At 35.3% G+C, this 21,605-nt stretch overlaps 1 protein-coding gene across 1 annotated transcript; it reads right to left on the bottom strand.

Moving 5' to 3' along the window:
- Positions 1-12,046: 12,046 nt before the first annotated feature.
- Positions 12,047-13,492, bottom strand: LOC125193254 (putative F-box protein At4g09190). The gene has a single exon (XM_048091022.1). The coding sequence runs from the start codon at positions 13,490-13,492 to the stop codon at positions 12,047-12,049; it is 1,446 nt and encodes a 481-aa protein (XP_047946979.1).
- Positions 13,493-21,605: the final 8,113 nt, after the last annotated feature.

Genomic DNA, 21,605 nt, shown 5'->3' with positions numbered 1-21,605 from the left:
AGCCAGGGCCTATCTAGGTTGTGGATACGTTTTTCTTCTTACTAGATCTGGCCAAGTCCCCTACTGGAAAACTCATGAGGAGATTCATCGAATTTCCCTACTTGACCTTCTTAGTAAAAAGCCTTAGACTTGTTTATCATATTTCAATAATAAACCATTATATTATATTATTTATTCTCATAATTAGGCAAACAAGTGGGCGTGACGTTTCTTGTATACATGCACAAGCTGACTGTACAAAGGCATGTACGCTCGAAGCATCTTTTAGTATACAAATCCCAACAGATTTTGGCAAAAATATGCAAACATATTATTATTAACATTATGATAGTCTAATTAAATTATTTATATCTATTTTATGATTAGTCAATTAAATCATAATTTCTTAAATGATTTTTGGTTCATCTCATAAGTTATAAAAGTGATAATTAATTCACCACTTTTATACATTTCTCAATACCACACATGTTTGACCAATTTGTTGTGATAAAATCTTGATGAAATTTTATACTCCCTCTGTCCAATTAGAAATGCAACGTTTTCTTTTTTGGGTCGTCCCACTAAAAATGAAACGTTTACTAAAATGGAAACATCACTCTCTCTACTTTTCCCTCTCTCTTACTTTACTCTCTCTTCATTAACTCACAAAACAACACTGCATTAAATCTCGTGCCGAAAACCAAATGTTTCATATTTATTGGGACGGAGGTAGTATTTAATTTATTATTTCACTATAATATTATACACGTATTTATTAGTATATTGGATTTGCATATTAATAACTTTACATACTACTTTTTAAATCTTTATAAATAGATTATTACTAACTGTGGAACATACATATGGGATTGATTTGTGCTCCAAATTCCAAAACAACAATTAGGGATGTCAGTGTAGCCCGTAACCCGTGGGCTGGCCGAATAGCCTGCCAAATTTGTAGGGTTAGGGCCAGAAATTTTTAGCCAGCTAAAATTAAAACACGTTTAGCCCGCAACCCGTTAGGGCCAGATCCGAAAACCCGATGGGCTGACCTGAAAATCTGATAAAATTTCTATTATTCTATTTTTTTACTCCTAATTTCACACTTCATTGATTAAGTTTATAACATTATTAACTAATAACTTTCAATTTTATATTAAACTAGTATCACCCCGGCGAGCAGCATCACGCCACCGGTCTCAACTCCATCGGTGACGACGATCGGAAATCACAGAGGGGATGGAGCACATCAGACCGAAGTCGGACGAGGGCTAACTGTGGCGGCTAGGGTTTCAGGAGGTAAAGAAGGGTTTTGTGATATATGTTGGAACAGATATACTAAAAAGCATTTTTCGAGTTTATTTTGAATTTGATAAATTGTTTGTATATTGTAAGCACTCTTCATTTAATAAGAATAATAAATGTTTTCTTCATACTGTGTATTTTACTTTAATGGGTATTGACCGTATCTAATTATATATTAAATTATATAATTAAAACGCCCTCAAAGTAAAATCAGTCTAAGTCTTCTACATTGAAGGTTGGGTCGTGGAACAGGTCATCACAGTAGGTGGCCCAACCGGTACCTTGTATAAGTAAAACTTTTTCACAACCTAGATAGACCTTGGCTACCTATCGTGAAAGGTTGCAGTGTCCATCCGAAATTCGTCTTTACCTTGAGAATGACTAGTGACACTGGTGTGGTATAGCATTGAATGGATCTAAAGTATAGACACGTATTTGTTGCTATCTACTGTAAGAAGATGTCTTGGAGATTTAATATTTCATAATCTTTGTAATAATATAGGACACACGTTATTTAATCATACGCTGCTTTGACTTATCAATAGGTGCGGGTTTTTCGCAACCCAATATTCCTGATATCTTGGGTAGTAGTAATTAATAACCAGTATGGTGTCAGTTTTATTATTACATTGAATAGTGTGCCTGCGTGGTTTGACTATATCCCCAAGAGATGTTCGAGAGAAGTTCTATTATTCAGAAACCCGGCCGGTTTGAATTTAATCCAAGAATAAATAGAAAAGGAAAAGTATATTTTGATATACATCTCGTACTAGACAAACTCTTGGAAATAAAAAGATATTAATTAATTTAAAGTCTATAGAAGACTACAAATTAATTAATGGATATAGAAAGTCTTAGACACGGGAAATTATATATTAAAGAGGTTAACCCGAATTGCTTGTAATCACGGATTGGATGGGCGGTCAGTATTTCTTTGATAGTGGCACAAGGAATATTCCATTGGCCTTATATTGAATTATGGGTTATAATTTAATTAGTAAAGAAGGTCCAATTGGGAAGGCCCAATCCAAGTCCCATAGATCCCTAACCTAGCCCATCATAATCACGGATTGGATGGACGGTCAGTATTTCTTCTACAGTGGCACAAGAAATATTCCATTGGCCTTATATTAAATTAAGGGTTATAATTTAATTAGTAAAGAAGGTCCAATAGGGGAGGCCCAATCCAAGCCCCATAGATCCCTAACCTAGCTCATCATAAACTCTATAAATAAGAATATAAGGAGAGGAGACAAGTGCACTACATCATTACAAACCCTAGCCTCCACACTTGGCTTTCTTGTCTTCTCCTTCAAGATTCTTATAATTTCTAAGAGATTCCTCCCACAAGGAATTTAGATCTATAGAGTTAAGGGTCATAGGTTAGAAGATCTTTGATCTTGCATCAAGCTTCGAAGATCTACACGTGGAGAAGTAGCAAGCCACTTCGATTCTTTGGAGAATCACTATTGTAAGTATTCAACATCATAATTTAAATTAAATTATGTGATTAATTGCGCAATTATATGTTTTTACATGTTCAAGCATGAAATTGAATCGACCCACATAATCACCTAAATAGATTCTTATGTGGATTTATTTGTTTTGCAATTTCCATTGCGATTATCCCCAACAGTCACTACATAAGTAATATTGAACTCTCCCCATCCAAATCTGAAATTATAAGTAATTCGGGTTTCCGTTTAACTTTCATTTCCCGCACTTAAGATAAAAATATTCATTAATTAATTAATGTCTGCTATGGACTTAATTAATTAACTTCTTATTAATTTCAAGAGTGGACTTAGCATGAAACGCTTATTTATTATTCATAGAGTAATCAAACTCCAACTAGCTAGGTTCCGAATAATAAAACCTTGTTTAGCGCTCCTCTTGAGAACATTATCAAACGAGACTCTCCTCGCGCACGATTCAATATAATAGCAATCCTAGAACCGCTAGATATTAATCACCACTACCCAATATATCAGGATCATTGGGTTACGAAAAACCCGCACCATTTGATAAGTCAAAGTAATGCATAATCAATATCATATGCTCAATGCTAACCTACATTGATTAAGAAACAAATATTTGTCAAGACCTCGCCTTTCAGTAGATAGCCTAAGGACAAGTCTTGCTGTTAGATCCGTTCAGTGCTATACCACACCAATGTCATCTTATTTCAGTAAGGCTTAGAAATATGCGGACTGACATTGAAACCTTTCTCGATGGATAGTCTAATTCCAACTAGGTTGTGAAATTCATCTTTTTCTTTGTTTAGAACTGACCGTGTTACCTTAAAGTGGACGCCGCCCACAACCGGTCTACTAAAACAAAGACTTAGACTTTGTTAAGTTAACTTATACATTTAAACATGCATGAACATCCATTAAATTTAAAACGTAACAACATTACGACATAAATAATCTGTTTTATTCCTTGGAAAATAAAATAAGAGTTTTACAGTATTCAATCACTCGAAACGTGATTTCTAGTATACAAACTCTAACAACTAGAACCCAAAATTTGTGGATGTATATTATTCGTCCATATTCCAAAACACGACTGATCAAAACTCTCACCATGTGCGGTCAAATGCGCATTTGTTGGCTATGGAGTCAATCAAAAGGGCTACAAGTGCTATGACCCAAAAACCCACCATCTTCACACGACCATGAATTGTGACTTTGTCGAAACTAAATACTACTACCACTAACTTGGAAGTTAGGGGGAGACAGAAACAAGAGACCCTCCAAGTTGCCTTGATCTCACCAATTCTCCACAGCCACCTTCACCTTCACCCGTTGTTCCTCTAACCGATCCGGTGTCAAGTCAGGAGCTCGATGTCAGTCCCACAGAGAAGGTTAGCAGCACCACTGAGCCGCCCGCAACGTCACATATTCCGCACCCCAATTTATCTTCACCGTCTTCTGCTCCCGAGGTAAGTCCTAGTAATGTTTCTCTTGTTAATGAGACTAACAATGTGAGACAGGAGGATGATGGAACTAGAAGTGAGTGGGGGACCAATGGAAGGGATGAAGATGAAGGGGTGGACCCAGACACTGGGTTATACAAATTGCCCTACAGATGTACTAGGGAAGTCCCACCCAAACGGTACTCTCCGGAATTGCAGGGACGAAAGCCGAAGTATCCTGCAGCCTATACTGTGGTTGGGCAGCTGACTGAGATAGCAAGAGCTTTTGAAGCAGCTCTATATGAAGATGAAGAGATACCTCGCTCTGTCGAGAAAGCCATGGGACACAAGCACTGGAGGGCAGCAATGGAGAACGAAATAGAATCCTTGATCAAAAATAAAACATGGGAGAAACATATCTTGCCTAAAGGGAAGAAGCCAGTAGGATGTCGGTGGATGTTCACCATCAAGCGCAAAGCAGATGGATCAATTGAGAGATACAAAGATAGATTGGTTGCAAAGGGATACACTCAGACCTATGGGATAGACTATAATGAGACCTTCTCCCCGGTCACCAAGATGAGCATTGTGAGGGTGCTACTTTCTGTGGCTGCATGCAAGGACTGACCGCTACACCAATTTAATCTGACCAATGCTTTCCTACATGGAGAACTGAAAAAGAATGAGGAAGTATACATGGAAGCTCCTCCTGGCTACTCTGGAGAGTTCAAAAATGGAGAAGTCTGCAAATTGAAGAAAACTCTCTACGGACTCAAGCAACCCCTAGAGTATGGTTTGGAAGATTCTGTCAGACTATGACTTCCGCTGGATTCAAACAAAACAACTCTGATCACAAACTATTCTTGAAAAAAATAGGCGACAAGATCACGTGTTTAATCATCTATGTTGACGATATGATTATCACTGGAGATGACGAGGAAGAAATCGAAAATTTGAAGAGAAGCTTGTTTCAAGAATTTGAGATGAAAGATCTAGGAGCAATGAAATACTTCCTAGGAATCGAGATCTTAAGATCAAAGTATGGCATATTCCTCCGACAAAGAAAGTACGTCCTAGATCTGTTGGCAGAGACTGGTCTACTTGAGTGTAAACCGGCAGAAACCCCAGTCATACTGAACCATGGATTGAAAATTGAAGAAGGAGGCAAGTTGACTGATCGGGGAAAGTACCAACGCTTAGTTGGAAAATTGATCTACCTTGCACATACTCGGTCGAACATAGCCTATGCTATTGGGGTAGTAAGCCAGTTCATGCACCAACCCCAATAAAGTCACATCATATGGAAGCAGCATTGAGGATCGTGGGCTATTTGGAAGGCACAACTGGATATGGGATATTCCTTGAGAAGAAGAAACATTTAGATATTGATGGATACACAGATACTGATTGGGCAAGCAATCCAAATGATAGAAGATCTACAGGGTACTTCACCTTTCTTGGAGGAAACTTAGTGACGTGGAGAAGTAAAAAATAGAAGGTGGTAGCTTTGTCAAGTGCGGAGGCCGAATTTCGTGGAGTGAAAAGTGGCATAACAGAAATCTTATGGCTACGAAGGTTACTTTCAGAAATGAGTTTTCCACCTACCCAAAGTAGTCGACTATACTACGACAACAAGGCAGCAATCAGTATCTCCGGAAATCCAGTTCAACATGATCGAACCAAACACGTTGAAGTCGATCGTCACTTCATCAAGGAGAAACTAGATGATGGAGTTATTGAGCTTCCATTCGTCAAGTCCGAACAACAATTGGCAGACATCTTGACCAAGGCAGTCAACACCAAAGTCTTCAAGGAAGTTCTGGGCAAGTTGAACAACGGAGATGCCGTTGCTCAACTTGAGGGAGAGTGTCAAGAAGGGAAGATTGCAGAGAAAAATTTAAGCCGGGAGAAGATTGCAGAGAATAATCTAAGCCGAGAAAGTATCACAATTGTGATATGTAATTTCTCCAATTAGGAATAGAGTTATTCTCTGCCTTAGTTACACATAAGTCTACCTATAAAAGGATGCAAAGGCTGTATAGAAAATACAACAGAAATAAAAATGATTTCTTCTTCCCCAATTTTTCCTCTCGATTAACACCCTCTTTTAGATACCACGCACATGTATAACGATACACCATGTAATGTTGTGTTGGTTTGGAGTTGCGATATTACATCCTCGACTCAAATCATCAAAACCTCGTCGATGATTCATAGTACAAAGCAAATTATGCGCCCTTTTAGGAAGTAGACTAGACATTTACCTAGAGCGTATTTATTGCTCAACCATACCCCATAAATGGAAGTAGGTCAATGGCATTGTATAAGTAGATACTCCACTCAACACAAGCAATCTGCACTACCATCGCCAAAGGCATTCTGTAATACCCCCAACCCATCTCGGTGCCATGGATTTCAGAGTTCTTGAACAATCAATGTTCTTCTACAGAGGTAAGTGGTCGTGCGAAATGGATACAATGCTACTCTCAACGTTGATTTCATTGCGGAGGGGACGCAAAAGGGAGAATGGAAACGTTCCCGACGATGTGTTTCGTAGCATATGTTCAATCATGAACCCACCCTTTGGTGCTAACCTTACAGCCGAAGACATATCGGTCCGTGTTCAACTACTCCATGCTCGGCGTCGCCCCGCGACGCTATGGGCGGCCTTAAGAAAAATCCGAAGAAAAAGGAATTAAGAAAGGATTTTCCGAGAATCCATATTTTATGAAATAAGTGCCCAAATAATTATTTTAGAGAAAATAGAATTTCTCCAAAGTTAGTAAAGTGAATAATAAACTCTGCAGAGTAGTGAAGCCGGGGTAGGATTAAGAAAAATCCTATAAGCCGAGACTAAGATATAGGTGCTATCCAATAGGATGCATGCACTCTTTTCTCAAGAAAAATAGTTCAAGTATTAATTAGCGTGTCACGCTATTTATTTTCAATGGATAAATTGCTCAAGGGCAGGTGAGCCAAAGCGAGTAATTGAGTTGAGATATGAGCATATTAGGTGGGCTTTCTTTCAATATCCAGCACTATAGTGTGTATATAAAGCAAATACTTGTGAAAATTATGAAAATCATCTTTTCTCAAAATGGAACAGTGATTATTTTAAAGATGTTGTCATGCAATAAAATGTTTGTTTTGAGGCCTATATGTTGGGGTTGTAGCCTGCGGGGTTTGTGATAAACTCATATTTTAGTCGATTTAATTGGTATGTTGAGGTGATTAATGTTGAGTTTCGATGCTTGAATTGTCTATTTCCAACTAATTAAACTATCTTTTGGAGTTTCATGTGTTTGTTGAGTGTTATAGGATAAATAGATAAGAAAAAGAGACAAAAATCCGGCCAATTGAAGATAGGAGGCAGCAGGGCCTCTAAAGGGGGCACCTGGCCAAATAATTAATCTGGAAATAAGAATAATTCACACCTTATTGATAAAAAACTCCAGGAGGATTGAGTTTGAGTGAGGTCTTTGACCTAATCGAGCTTTGGGAGTTAGGGGTTTTAGGATTGGAAGGGGATTCAATCTTAGCACCTAATCTACGGGTTTCTCACCTCGAGAGGGGGTTTAATCTATAATTGTGGTCGACTTGGTAAAACTAGAGACACCCAGAAAAGGTAAGACAATTTGATTGGATAAGAGCTTGGAATTGTGCATCGGATCCTTGAGTTCTACAATTTTCTCCATATATCTTTTCACTCCGTGTTTACTTGCTTTCATTTAATTTATTGTTTACTATATGCTTTTATTAGTGTTAGAAAACAACCAAACCTTTCCTGATTCTCTAGATATTAGTCAACATTTGTTCGTGGTAGTTAAGTTGATACGAATTTGTCTCTGTGGGATACGATACTCTTGCTTGCTAATTGCTACACTAGCCTCGTACACTTGCGGGTATCATTTGTGTTAAAATAAGTTGAGTCAAGTTTTTGGCACATCGTGCCTTCTGCTCCTTGCCCCTTAATGTGACATTCACATTCCGGGGGTTAGCTAGGTTGACCATGTTTGATGTACCTGAAATAAACCACAACAAATAGCTAACTCCCCCAAACTTTCGTCCATAAACAACGAGGGCCCCTTTTTTATCATCTTCCCGAAAGGGCCCACCACTTAGATTTTTAAACCCGGAAAAGTTCATTCGTGCATTAAAGAGTAGCACGGAATCGCTGGGGCAAAAACCCCCTTTTCCATCATCTTGTCTGATAATCGGGGCCCCGAAATGGAAGATTTAAACCTTTTTTTAACATCAAAAAGGGGAGATGAAATTGTCCTCCCTTTCCCCTTTGTAGTAGTCCGTTTAATTGCTTCCCGAAAAGGATTTGTGCTCTAACTCACGGGAAGATGGCAAGATTTGCCAAAAAAAATTTATATGGTGCTCCCGGGGTCGCGCCGTCCATATGCCCAAAGAGCATCTCGAGCTTATCGACCAAACCCCCTAAAGCATTCACGTCTTCCCCAAGTATCCCCCCAAATTTTTCTATTTGCCAACTCGTTTGGCCATTTGCTTGAGGATGATAGGGGGTGGTGATTCGGGGCTTGACAGAATTTTTAACACGAGCTGAGCCCCTATTAGGGAAAGCGTTAGGCTCTGTTATTCCTTCCAAGTGTGTGGTTTTGTAACCTTTGTTAACCCCCCAGCCTATAAAAAAAGTGTGATTGTTGATTCCGTTAAATCACTATCAAAAGTGACAAGCCTACAAAAATTAGAAGCACGTTTTGGGCGTTGTTAAAAAAAAAAAATAAAAAAAAAAAAATAATAATAATAATAATAATAATAATAATAATAATAATAATAATAATGATGATGGAGGTATAAGCTAGACGAAGTCTAGAGTGCAATTTAAAAAAAAAAAAAAAAAAAAAAAGTGGAGGTATGCTGGGCAAAGCGGAGTTTTTGGGTTGGGTTTTAAAAAGGGGAATCGGATGGGAGGAAGAAGTTGACAAAGTCGTGTTATCGAGAATTGTATTGAGAAGTGGTCTTTTTTTGGGAGATTCAATATGTGGTACTTGCTTGTATTCTTTTAACCACTTGAAAAAAATTTTACCGCCCAAAGAGCCCCCTTCAACCTTAATAAAGTCCTTTCGATTTTAGATTCACTTTCCACTCTAGTAGGGGAATGTTTGTTTTTGAGCAAGTTTTATGGTAAACATTTTTGTATTTTATTTGAGTGGTCAATATTGACCCTCAAAACGGGAAGTGGAAAGTAAAAAAAAAAAAATCTTTTACACTTATCCCTGAGGCATTAAAACCCCAAGTGATACACGAAACGGTAACTAAAGGTAATGTTTGATTGATCTTTGCATATTTTCACCCCTTATTTTTTAAATTTATATCGGCAAACCCCAATTTCACCTCTTGTATGAGTTTATTTTTGGATCTTCTTTTTTTTATTTGAGGACAAATGGTTTAAGTTGGGAGGAAAAATTTTTAGTCGTTTTAAATTTGGTATTTTGAGGTGCTTAATGTTGAGTTTCGTGTTAATTGTTTTTTCCCAGCTAATTAAACTATTTTTTGGAGTTTCATGTGTTTGTTAGTGTTATAGGATAAATGATAAAAAAAAAAAAGACAAAAACCCGGGCCCCAAATTGAAGATAGGGGGCGGGGTAAAGGGGACCGGCCGGGAATTCGCAAAGTTTCGGGGGGTAGATTTGGAAGATGCTTAAAGGGGGCCCCCGGGTTAATTTATAGTTAAAAAACCCCCCCGGGTGTTTTCGTTTTGGGTCAAAGCAAAATCGTTTTTTGAAGTGGAAAACGAGAAGAAAAGGGCTGGGTTTGGAGGGACGAGATTCTTTTAACTCTCCCCCTCCAACACTCACCCCCCCGAAGAACACTTTGAGAGAAGTTGAAGATTGAAGACTCTAGATCAAGTTTAAAATTATCCAGATTCTTTCCCCGGGGAGTTCTTGTACCCATCTCTTATGTCTTTCATTGAATTCTTTGTTTTAAACAGGGTTTTTTGTAAAAAGATGAGAGCTAAACACCTTTTTGTAGAATTCTTGGTGAAGATACTAGTTTCATAGTTTTTACCCAATTAATTTTGTTCTTGCCTTCTCTTGTAGTTATTTGATTATTCGGGGGTTTATTCCTTTCAATTGTTTGATCACCACTTGAGGGATGATTAATTAGATTAATCAAAGAAATAATTAACGGGAAAAAAGAATAATTCACGCCTTAATCATAAAACTCGGGGGAGTTGAGGTTTTTGGGTCTTTGCCAATGACTTTTGGGGGTTAGGGGTTTTTGGATTAGAAGGGGACTTCAATCCCAGACCTAATCTACGGGGTTTTTCACCCCGGGAGGGGGTTTTAAACTATAATTGTGGTCGACTTAGTAATTCTAGAGCAAAAGGTAAGGCAATTTGATTGGGTAAGAGCCGGTTATCGGGTCCTTGAGTTCTACAATTTTCTCCTATATCTTTTCACTCGGTTTCTCTTTCATTTAATTTATTTTCCCATATGCTTTTATTAGGTTAGAAAACAACCAAACCTTTCCCCATTCTCTAGATATTAGTCAAAATTTGTTCGTGGTAGTTAATTGTCGTTTTTTTCTGTGGGATACGATACTCTTGCAGTAGACCACAATATTCAACAAGCACCAAAAAGAAGCTTGGGCTATCCAACTCGCAATTATTTATTTCTACACACACAACAAATATAAGGGCAATTGGAAAGAAAATAATAAAACCGGTTTAAATAAAAACCGGTTTAAAATATAAGAGTATTTTATATATACTTTATTCAAAATTAATTAAAACAGTCATAAATTGAAAAATATTAATTACACTATTATTTTTCCCAAAATTCAATTAATGCCTTTTTTTAGGCTAGATTGAAGGAATATTTTCCTTATATATTGTATTATTTTCCTCTCACTAAGTTATTGAAATGATGCAATCAATCTACATTTCCTTTTTATATACTTGGAAAGTTAAAATATATCTATCTTCTAGCTCAGTCATATTTTAATGTTTAGTGACAAATTTAGTTTAATATAGATTAGCATTAAATAAATATTAATGTGAACTACTTGGAAAGTTGAAATATATCTTTCTTCTAGCTCAGTCATATTATAATGTTTAGTGACAAATTTAGTTTAATATAGATTAGCATTAAATAAATATTAATATGAAGTTCAGGTATTATGCTTTTGTATCACAATTAGCTAGGGTAATCTGAATCCCTAAAGCTGTGGAATAATATACTCCTCATATATACACAATTTTTTCAATTTTTGAAAATGAAAGATTACATACTAATTGTAGGGTTGGCAACGTTTTTGAGGGCTAGATTTTAGGAATATATTCCAAATATATTTATTTACTTATATAACATTATTTCATCGCATTCTGGGAATGTATTTTAATACTCCTTAATTACTAATACAATTAGGCAATACAAAATATATAAATGAATTGAGATGAGTTTTCTTATGTCTAATACCAAAACTTAGGGATACAACATAATTAATTAACTATAGAGATTTCAACAAATCTCATTAACCAGCTTAGTTAAGGCAATAAACGATTTTACATACAATTTTTTTAAAAATTATACAATAAAATGTAGTGTAAAATCTCTATTCATTCTTACAATGAAAACAACCCAACAATATAAATACTCTTGCAATTTTATTCTAGGGTTAGAAGAAATGAGATACTATATGGAGCGGCTACTTCTTCCACAAATATCTCTTCCTCCTTAGTCTTAATCTTTAAGTATAATAAAACACTAACAACAAGGCCAAAATAGATTATTAGAAAGTACAAAACAAAGCAATCAAAAAGAGTAAATACATTTATGCACCAATATAACTCAAGAGAAATAATATAATAAAACTCTAAAACGAGTGCACAGTCATATTATCCATCACCAAGGATTTGAGGGAAACAAAACTAGGACTATAAATAACTAAGTTGGAATCATCATAATAGATCTGCGCGTTTGCGATCTGTCGAATAGGTTTAGTCGCGACATTCGGGTAGTAGAATATTCGAGCAGATTTATCCAATGAGAGTAAGATCCCGCCATCTTGCAATGCTTTAACGGGATAAAGCTTATCATGCGCATTTCCGAGTAGTAGAATTTCATCAATAATATCATCAATTTCATCCTCGTTAACGTGCTCACTCATATTATATTTTAATATATGACGAAGAATATCATAATCATCACGGAAATCATGATGCCCCTTTTTGAATGCGTCGAATCTCACAAGAACACTGTGAACTCTGTCTACTGGCATATTTTGATCATATCTGAATGCATGACGAACACACTGACCAATTTCGAGCATTCCCATATGTCTCTTGATAACATAATCAAGAGTCCAAGATTTGTCATCTCCATACTCTTTCATGCACCATATTTTAATCCCTTCTTCATATGGATCATCACCATATGTATCATCACTGAAGCACAAGAGACCCCCCAAATCAGATAGTGAGAAATACTGAAAATTGAGTAATTGATAATAGCCTCTTTGTCCAGGACAAGAAAAAGAGGTAAATAGCTCTGTTTCAAGATCGAGACAAGAAATCATAGCTTCGCGACTATCATGTAGTACAAGCCAGTGAAGATTCCCATTAACAAAAGCAACCTCGTACTCCACGTCATACTCAAACTGGCTCCCAATTGCGATGCTTCTCCACTGCCCCGTGCCTAGAGTGTATACTTGACACGTATTTTGAGATTGAGAAATCATAACAAGCTTGTGCTGACCACTTTTGCTTACACCAAATCCAAATGCATATTCCCAACAATCACGCTCAAGAGTAAAAGTGACATACTCACGAGTGATTGGATTGCATATGAATAGTTCAGGCGCGGAGATCAAGTTGATCATGAAGAGCAAGCCATTAACTGCGCTATGTGTAAATGAGTTAGGGATATGGGAGAGAACAAAACCATTGGGTAGCTTTTGTAGCACTTCATTATCATCAATAAACCCCAAGAGTAAGAAGTTCGGGTTTGGGAGTGTGAGGTCCTCAACGGTGGGGAGGCGGCCCGAGGACAAGGCCGCACGACGAGCATGCCACGGGCCGAATTCGGGGAACAGCAAGTTAGGGTTTGAGAATGTGAGGTCCTCAACGGTGGGGAGGCGGCCCGAGGACAAGGCCGCACGACGAGCATGCCACGGGCCGAATTCGGGGGACTGCACCAGATCGCGCCATGCCTTGCAAACGCACTTGGACCTCACGATGCTTCGAGCGGGGAGTCTTGACAGGATGTCCACCGTGATTTCTCGTGGAAGATCATTGAATCGATCTCGATTCTTGATTTTCATATTTTGGAGTAATTGATGAATGTAACGCTTCAATTTTCCTACTTCTACAAGTCTACAACTATATATAATTGTTACTTTATGAGGCGATATTAATTTGTTAAGTACGTGATTCCTATATTTATGATTATTTAAAAATATATAAGGAATAAACTTGTTTCCATGTTAAAATAATTAGTTTATACTACAATAATTTTATATTCTTTTGTTTATAAATATATTTTATTTTTTAAACTAATGTATTCATAAATATTTTGGATAGAGATAAAAATCAGTTAATAATAAAAGCGAAATCCTAAAACTATGGAATAATATACTCCGAATATATACAAGGCGATATTAATTTGTTAAGTACGTGATTCCTATATTTTATGATTATTTAAAAATATATAAGGAATAAAAATATATTATAAAATAGTCACCATAACTCAGCGTAATTGTGACCAGTGAATTTTCACTATATATATAAGATATACTGTACTCCAAAAACTTGTTTCCATGTTAAAAATATAATTAGTTTATTTTATAATAATTTTATATTTTTTTGTTTATAACTATAGTATTCATAAATATTTTGGATAGAGATAAAAATCAGTTAATAATAAAAACGAATTCCTAAAACTATGGAATAATATACTCCGAATATATATGAATAAACTAATACACGTTACAAAATTAATTAAAAGTCATAAATTGAAAAATATTAATTGCACTATAATTCTTCCCAAAATTCGAAATGAATGATTACATATAAATTGTAATGCGTTTTTTATACTAGATTGTAGGAATATTTTCCTTATATAATTATTTAATTTTATACTGTAGTATTTTCCTCTCATTAAGTTATTGATATGATGCAATCAATCTACATTTCCCTTATATGTACTTGGAAAGTTGAAATAAATCTCATCTTCTATCTCAGTCATATTTTAATGTTTAGTGACAAATTTAGCTTAATGCAAATCAGCATTAAATTAAATATTAATATGAAGCTCACGTGTCATGCTTTCTATCACAATTAGGGTTAATTGACTCCCCAAAACTGTCGAATAATATACTCCTCATATATACACAATCTTTTCTATTTTTTAAAATGAAAGATTACATACTAATTGTATGGTAGGCAGCGTTTTTGAGGGCTAGATTTTAGGAATATATTCCATATATATTTATTTACTTATATACATTATTTCATCGCATTCTTGGTATGTATTTTAATACTCCTTAATTACTAGTAATTACTAATACAATTAAATATAGAAATGAATTGAGATGAGTTTTCTTATGTCTAATACCAAAACTTAGGGATACAACATAATTAATTAACTACAGAGATTTCAACAAATCTCATTAACCACCTTAATTTAGGCAATAAACGATTTTACATACAAAATTTTAAAAAAATATACAATAAAATGTAGTGTAAAATTTCTACTAATTCTATCTTCTATAACAATTCTATGACACTAGCTGTTATCATGATTACTTTTGACTAGACGTTATCTTGAATGTAACTTTAGAATTTTCCTACTTTATTCAGGGTAGTGTATTGCTAACTCAATACTTAATTGCTAACTACAACTTAATAATAGTTATTAGATATTCAAATTAAAGGCTTAGATTATCAACCACGAAATGTTAATATGATCAACAAATGTCACGACCGCACCTTACTAAGGATAGCATTGCTCGGTGAATCGTAACTAGGAGATGGGAAAAAGAAGAGGGGATAGAAAGGGGATGAAAGAATGAACAATAAGACACTCAAATACGTTTTAATAAGATAAAGAAGGTTCACAAGGCAACGAAAGATCATGAAGATCAAAAGAGTGTTTATCACATGTCACTCGTTGCTGATCATTTATGTATACATACCTTATTTTAGTACCGATTTATACTACACACTCCATTTTCCTGCCAAAATTTGATATATGTTCACAAAATATAGTTTCACCATTCCATTTTCGCATATCCACCAAAATTAGTTACTCTCAGTTTACTTTTCAATTTTTATTTGTTTCTTCTACTTTGATATATTTTTCTATTATGTCTCTTATAATATTACCTATTTTTCTTTTTTGCAATATCTTAACGTACAATAATTTCATCTTTCACAATTAACAATCTGTTTTTTCTTATAAAAGAGATATGCATTTGTACTCCAACTATACTATTCCATGTTTCTCCTTCTCATACACACACACATATAATTTAGGTTCATATATAAAATGTTGAGTATCTCTAAACACCCATTTTTCTCTGCAATTATAATAACATCAGTACATTATTTTCAACTTTCACATTTCAAAAGTCTTTTTCTTCTTAAAAAAGAGTATGTTGTTTTGTACCCCAACTTTTTACCTTTTTTTCCAAGAAGAGGTAAAGATACCTTCTCAAAATGAAAGAAGATATAATATCTCTCCATATTAGAAATAAGCCACTCACCCCTTAAAAGGCCTCATAAGGGGGAGGGTTATCTACACTTATATAGATTAGATTGGATCATCACCAAGTCGATGTGGGACAAAATTGAGAGAATTTAACACGCCCCCTCACGTGTGGGCCGAAAAGGACATCGGTCTTCCATCACGTAGGTAGGCAATGCAAGAGATAAGAGAGAACCATCATCGATGTGGGCCGGAAAGGACATCCGTCTTCCACTCGTGAGGTAGATAAGAAATAAAGAGAAATCCATCATCGACTTGGGTCCGCTCTGATACCATATTAGAAATGAGCCACTCACCCCTTAAAAGGCCTCATAAGGAGGAGAGTTATCCACAGTTATATAGATTAGATTGGATCATCACCAAGTCGATGTGGGACAGAATTGAGAGAATTTAACACTCCAAATACTTTTTTCATTGGAGCATAAAATTTTATTAAGAAGAGGTAAATATGGTAGTTATTTCTCTTTACCTCCTTATTTACCTTTTCCCTTAAAAATGCTCTGAGTGTGTTAATCGAGATGATGTAAGATAGGCTCACGGGAGGGAGATGAATTATTGAAGATGAGGTAAGGTAGACCGTAGGCTCACGGGAGGTAGGGAGATGAATTATTGACATTGAATGCGAATCTCATCCTCAATTTTAGGAGTATCTCAATATCACACATACATAGATTTATTATACATCACTTTGATTATGATTTTACCCTTTACATCGATCTATAAGTATTAAAATTTGTATGGCTTTCAACTGCATAAGTAAATAAGTAATCTCAAATTACATATATTATGATCAATTTAAGTAATATTGCCCAATACAGATATACTCATAATGTAAGGTGAAACAGTCACGGGAGATGCTTCCCCATTTACAAAAAAGTACACTAGTTTATTCATTTCAGTTTTAAATTTGAATATCAAATTAAAGTATTAAGAAGAATTATACTTATATCCCTAATATTAATATCTCATTGGATGCGAATTAATATTATACTGAATACGGAGTCTATGCTCAAATAAAAGAATGGGCATCATAAGTTGAGATATTTAATTATGAATTATTTAAGATATACGTAAAAATAGACATTCAGTTGAGATTTTTGCGTTATTAGATTTTTAAATATGCGTTTATCTACATGTTTTTAATTGATGAGATAAAATTTCTCAAATAATAAGACATCTTTTGAAAATTTGATGGTTGTCTTAGAGTGAGATGAAGTGATGCTTTGCAATGAATATAGTGTTAACATTACAAGTGCCAAGTGGGCTCTTTTAGGGCTGGCAATTTTTGGCACGACACGATAACAGGACACGAACCCGCACGAAATTAATGGGTATGTGTCAAAGCTTATTGGGTTCGTGTCCTTATCGTGTCGACACGATAACGATACGAAAATTTCGTGCCGTGTTCGTGTTACACGTTAAGTGTACTATAATATTATTTCGTGTCGTGTTCGTGTTACACGTTAAGTATATATAATACTTATTAAATTTAATTTTATTTATTTTAAAATTTTAAAAATTTAAAAAGTTAAAATTAAAATTAAAATTTTCATATTAGAAATAATATTAATATATTATAATATTATTATTATAGTGTTGTTATCGTGTTGTGTCATATATGTATTGTTATCGTGTCGTGTTGATCCGGAGTGGTCTGTGTCGTTAATGGGTTCGTGTCGTGTTCGTGTCTGAGGGTAGTGGGTCGTGTTCGTGTTTGGAGTTTTCTTAACGGGTCGTGTTCGTGTTTGTTGTTATCGTGTCGTGTCGTTATCGTGTCGACACGATAACGACACAACACGCACGATTTGCCACCCCTAGGCTCTATGTACAAAATCATTTATCTCTCTGCCCATATTTCCACTTCTATTTAAAGCCTTGAATGAATCCTAACCCTAATTTGAACCTACTCTTCTCTTCTCCTCTTCCTCCTCTGAAATGGACCCGGACCCGATCGACCGTGCCGAATTGAGCCGTGTTGCTACCGAAGCGATGGAAAAGCTCGGCATTCCCCCTGAGAAGATGGAGCAAATGCGCCCAGCGTACGAGGCCTTCTATTCGCTCTCTTCCTCCGTGGCCCGAATCAAGACTCTGGAGAAGACGGTCGAGGAGGACGAACGCTCACTGGAAGAGATTCGCCGGGAGCTGAGCTCAGGCCCAAGCTGCACATCCACCGCGGTCAAGAGCTTGAGTTCTTCAACAGTCAACTGCGCGCTACCTATCAGGGCAAGGTCGTAATAATCGACTAGACTATTATGATGTTCGTGTTTGTGTTCGTGTTCGTGTTTGTGATGTTTCATGTATTTCTAATAATGTTCTCTATTATGTGTTGTTGTATTGTTTTATGGTTGTAATATATTGTTTTAATATATCCTTGTTTTCCATTCGATTTCTTTCATACTTGTTAAATTGATCTTTATATTTCAAGTTACCTTACTAAACAAAATTGTATATTAGGGTTTTCGTAAATCAATTTCCCAGGCCTTGAGTTAAAAATACTTTTTCAGAAATGTCACACTGAATCACCAGAATGTTATATGATCTTGAATTATATATACAGTATATTACTTATACTGGATTTACTCATTTTGATGAAGTTATATAATATTTTTAGTTATATATTTTGATAAATGGATATATAATGTGCATACTAATCAAAATTGTTATCAATATATATTATTCAAGTAGATCAGTAGTGGATGCAAATTAAGATATAATTCCATTCCAAAATTGTCACAGTATATGATCCCAATAATGAGGAAACAATCACACTTCTATAAAGAATTCTTTTATAATAAGATGTAAGAATCTATCATTTTTAATCTAAAGCTTAAGTATCCAGAGAAAATTCAGTTATATTCTTCAAAATATATAGGACATGTTAGGTTTTGAAAGTAGCAAACTCTTCAAAATGCCTCTTCATTTTGCAAGTGTAAGGAATGGAAAACCTACAATGATGGATCTGTTATATGATGCATGATAATTCTATTACATATATTTATTATTTTCAATTATTAATATGGCCTCACAATGATTGATTGCTAGCTTGTTGTTGAGTGATATTGTCCAACAAAATAATCCACACTCTGTTATGATCCTTTGCCTTTTATACTTCTATACTTTAATACCCTAATGTTAAAAAAATGGTGCTTTAGAGTCTGAACTAATCTGTCGTTTCAATTAATTCTCTCTTAGTACTCACAATCATTCAAAAATATTATTTTAAATACTACTTTTCTCTGCACTCTTTGTAACTTGTATGTGATCTAAATAGGGAGTATTTCGTGTATCTCTAAATCTCTCTCACACACACACACACACACACACACACACACACACACACACACACACACACACACACACACACACACACACACACACACACACACACACACACACACACACACACACACACACAATAATATAGGTTCACATGTGATCATCAACCATCTCTGTACTCCCAACTTTCTCTGCAATCTCTCAACAAAATAATGTTTCCATTTCCATCATCTCTGCAATTAAACTTTTTCTCATAAAAGAATCCCATGCTTCTAAATTTGGTATCTATAGCTAGTGTTTCACATTCACATGTCAATATGTCATGTCTTTATTTTCCATGGTACTAGTAAATATATATACCCAGGACATGTATGGGGCAAATGAAAGTGATATTTTTACAAAGAAAAAAAAGTAAATTATGCTCTACATCTTTTCAATTTACAAGAATTAATTGGTTACCTACCCTGGTACCTTTTCTTTCCATTCGATCATTATTAACAATAATTAATGCATTGCATAATATTCTTTTTGTTATTGTTTATAATTTCCAAAAGTTTATTGTTAGAACAGTGTTCATATTGTTAGATACATTACTTCGAGATGTAATCGAGTTGGAATATTTGAATAAGAGAAAAGTAAATTGAGATAGAGAAAATCCCAACCTCAGCAAAACATGTTATCCAAATGAAATAATCAGACATGAGAATTGAGATTTTTCCAAAGGAATCTAGATAATGAACAATAATTTCTTTTAGCAAAGGTTGTTGTTAGTATGCCTTGAATTTGTATAGGATTAGGTTTCCTAATTGAGATAGGATTATGTTTCCTAGGCCCAGTCTGTCTAATGTGTGTCTATATATATGAGAGTAGAGCACATAATTATGTGATCTGATCTGACAGATCCAATCTGTAGGCATAATCTGAAAACCGCAGTCATAATACAATTTGTTCTCCGTTTTTGCCCGTGGACGTAGCCAACACAACGTTGGTGAACCACGTAAATTCTGTGTCTATTTACGTTCTTTTGTTTCTCGATTCACAATTGCCCTATTTGTCATAACAGTTGTTTTGTCTCCATATTATTGGTAGGGGTGGTAGTACCTTTTTTTTCTACCCAGCTTCCATAAATTACTAAACAATTTAAGAAGAAATCGACAATAATTGCTTCTGACATATGGGAAAAAAATTCAATCACTCAAACAATAACTCACCATGGTGAAATTTAATACTAGAGCACTCCCATGGGAGTAGCGATGCACATGACGATACATCCCCGACATCGCCGAAACATCCCCGACCCATTGTGAGGGTTTCGGGGATGTTTTAGCGTTATTATTCCTCCCGATACAACGCCGTCGATCTCCCGATGCATCCCCGAATTATCGCCGAACCATTGTGGAGGTTCGGCGATAATCCGGGGGATAGATTTTCAATTTTTAATTTTTTTTTTCAATTTTTTATAAATAATAATTACTAATTTAATTATTAATTATACTAATTAAGAATTGTAAAAAATAAAATATTGAGAGTCTTGGAAATGTGAATAAAAATTGGTTTCGGGATAATTCGGGGATACCTGATAGACTCTTGATCTATCGAGCTAGAGCACCAACGATTATAACAAAACAAATAACAAGATAAACCCTAGCTGAGGTGCTAGGGGCGGTTTCTGCCAGAACCAGAATGAGAACAGAAGTTTAATTCATATTTCTCAATGAATGAAAATACGATAAAATTCTATTATATAGAATTCTAAACCCTAACAAATGTCTTGCTAATCAAGAAAGACCATTAAAACAAACGATATGGAAAATAAATAAAGATAATTAACTAAAATAAGAAATAAATCCCAAAAGATATGTTGGAGATGATCTTCGGCGAGATTTGCTAGATCGAGGTCCCTATCAATACCATTGGGGGGTTAGGGGATAATTCGGGGATAACTTCAATAGGTGACGTGGCGCACATGTGGCGAGCTATCCCCGGATTTATCCCCGACCATTGGGAATGCTTACATGCCCATTATGTTGGTCCCACAATTTTTCACAGACTATATACTATTCCCTCTGTCCTAAGGAAGATGACCCCTTCCTCGGGCGGCACATAATTTTATGCTCTTTTATTTTGTGTGTTAAGTGGAGAGAGTAAAATAAGAGAGAATAAATAAAATAGAGATAAAAGTATTTTCATTTTTAATAATGGGACATCTTGGTTGGAATAAATTGAACCCCGGGCCAAAGTGACTAGAAAACTTGGTGATGCTACACAAAGTTACTTTGACAAGGTATGTCGACGCCAATAACATCTTTTTCTCATTTGAATAATAAGAGTGCAATTATTCTCTACATGATTGCTGCACATTTGAATACAAAAGTATATAAAAACTTCAACAC

The sequence above is a fragment of the Salvia hispanica genome, chromosome 6, assembly GCF_023119035.1.
Source record: "Salvia hispanica cultivar TCC Black 2014 chromosome 6, UniMelb_Shisp_WGS_1.0, whole genome shotgun sequence".
Classification (NCBI taxonomy): domain Eukaryota; kingdom Viridiplantae; phylum Streptophyta; class Magnoliopsida; order Lamiales; family Lamiaceae; genus Salvia; species Salvia hispanica.
Note: the sequence above shows the minus strand (reverse complement) of the source record. Positions and strands in the feature narration are given on the sequence as shown.

Coding starts and splice junctions, on each gene's coding strand:
- LOC125193254 (XM_048091022.1), bottom strand. CDS start 13,492: ATGAAAATCAAGAATCGAGATCGATTCAATGATCTTCCACGAGAAATC.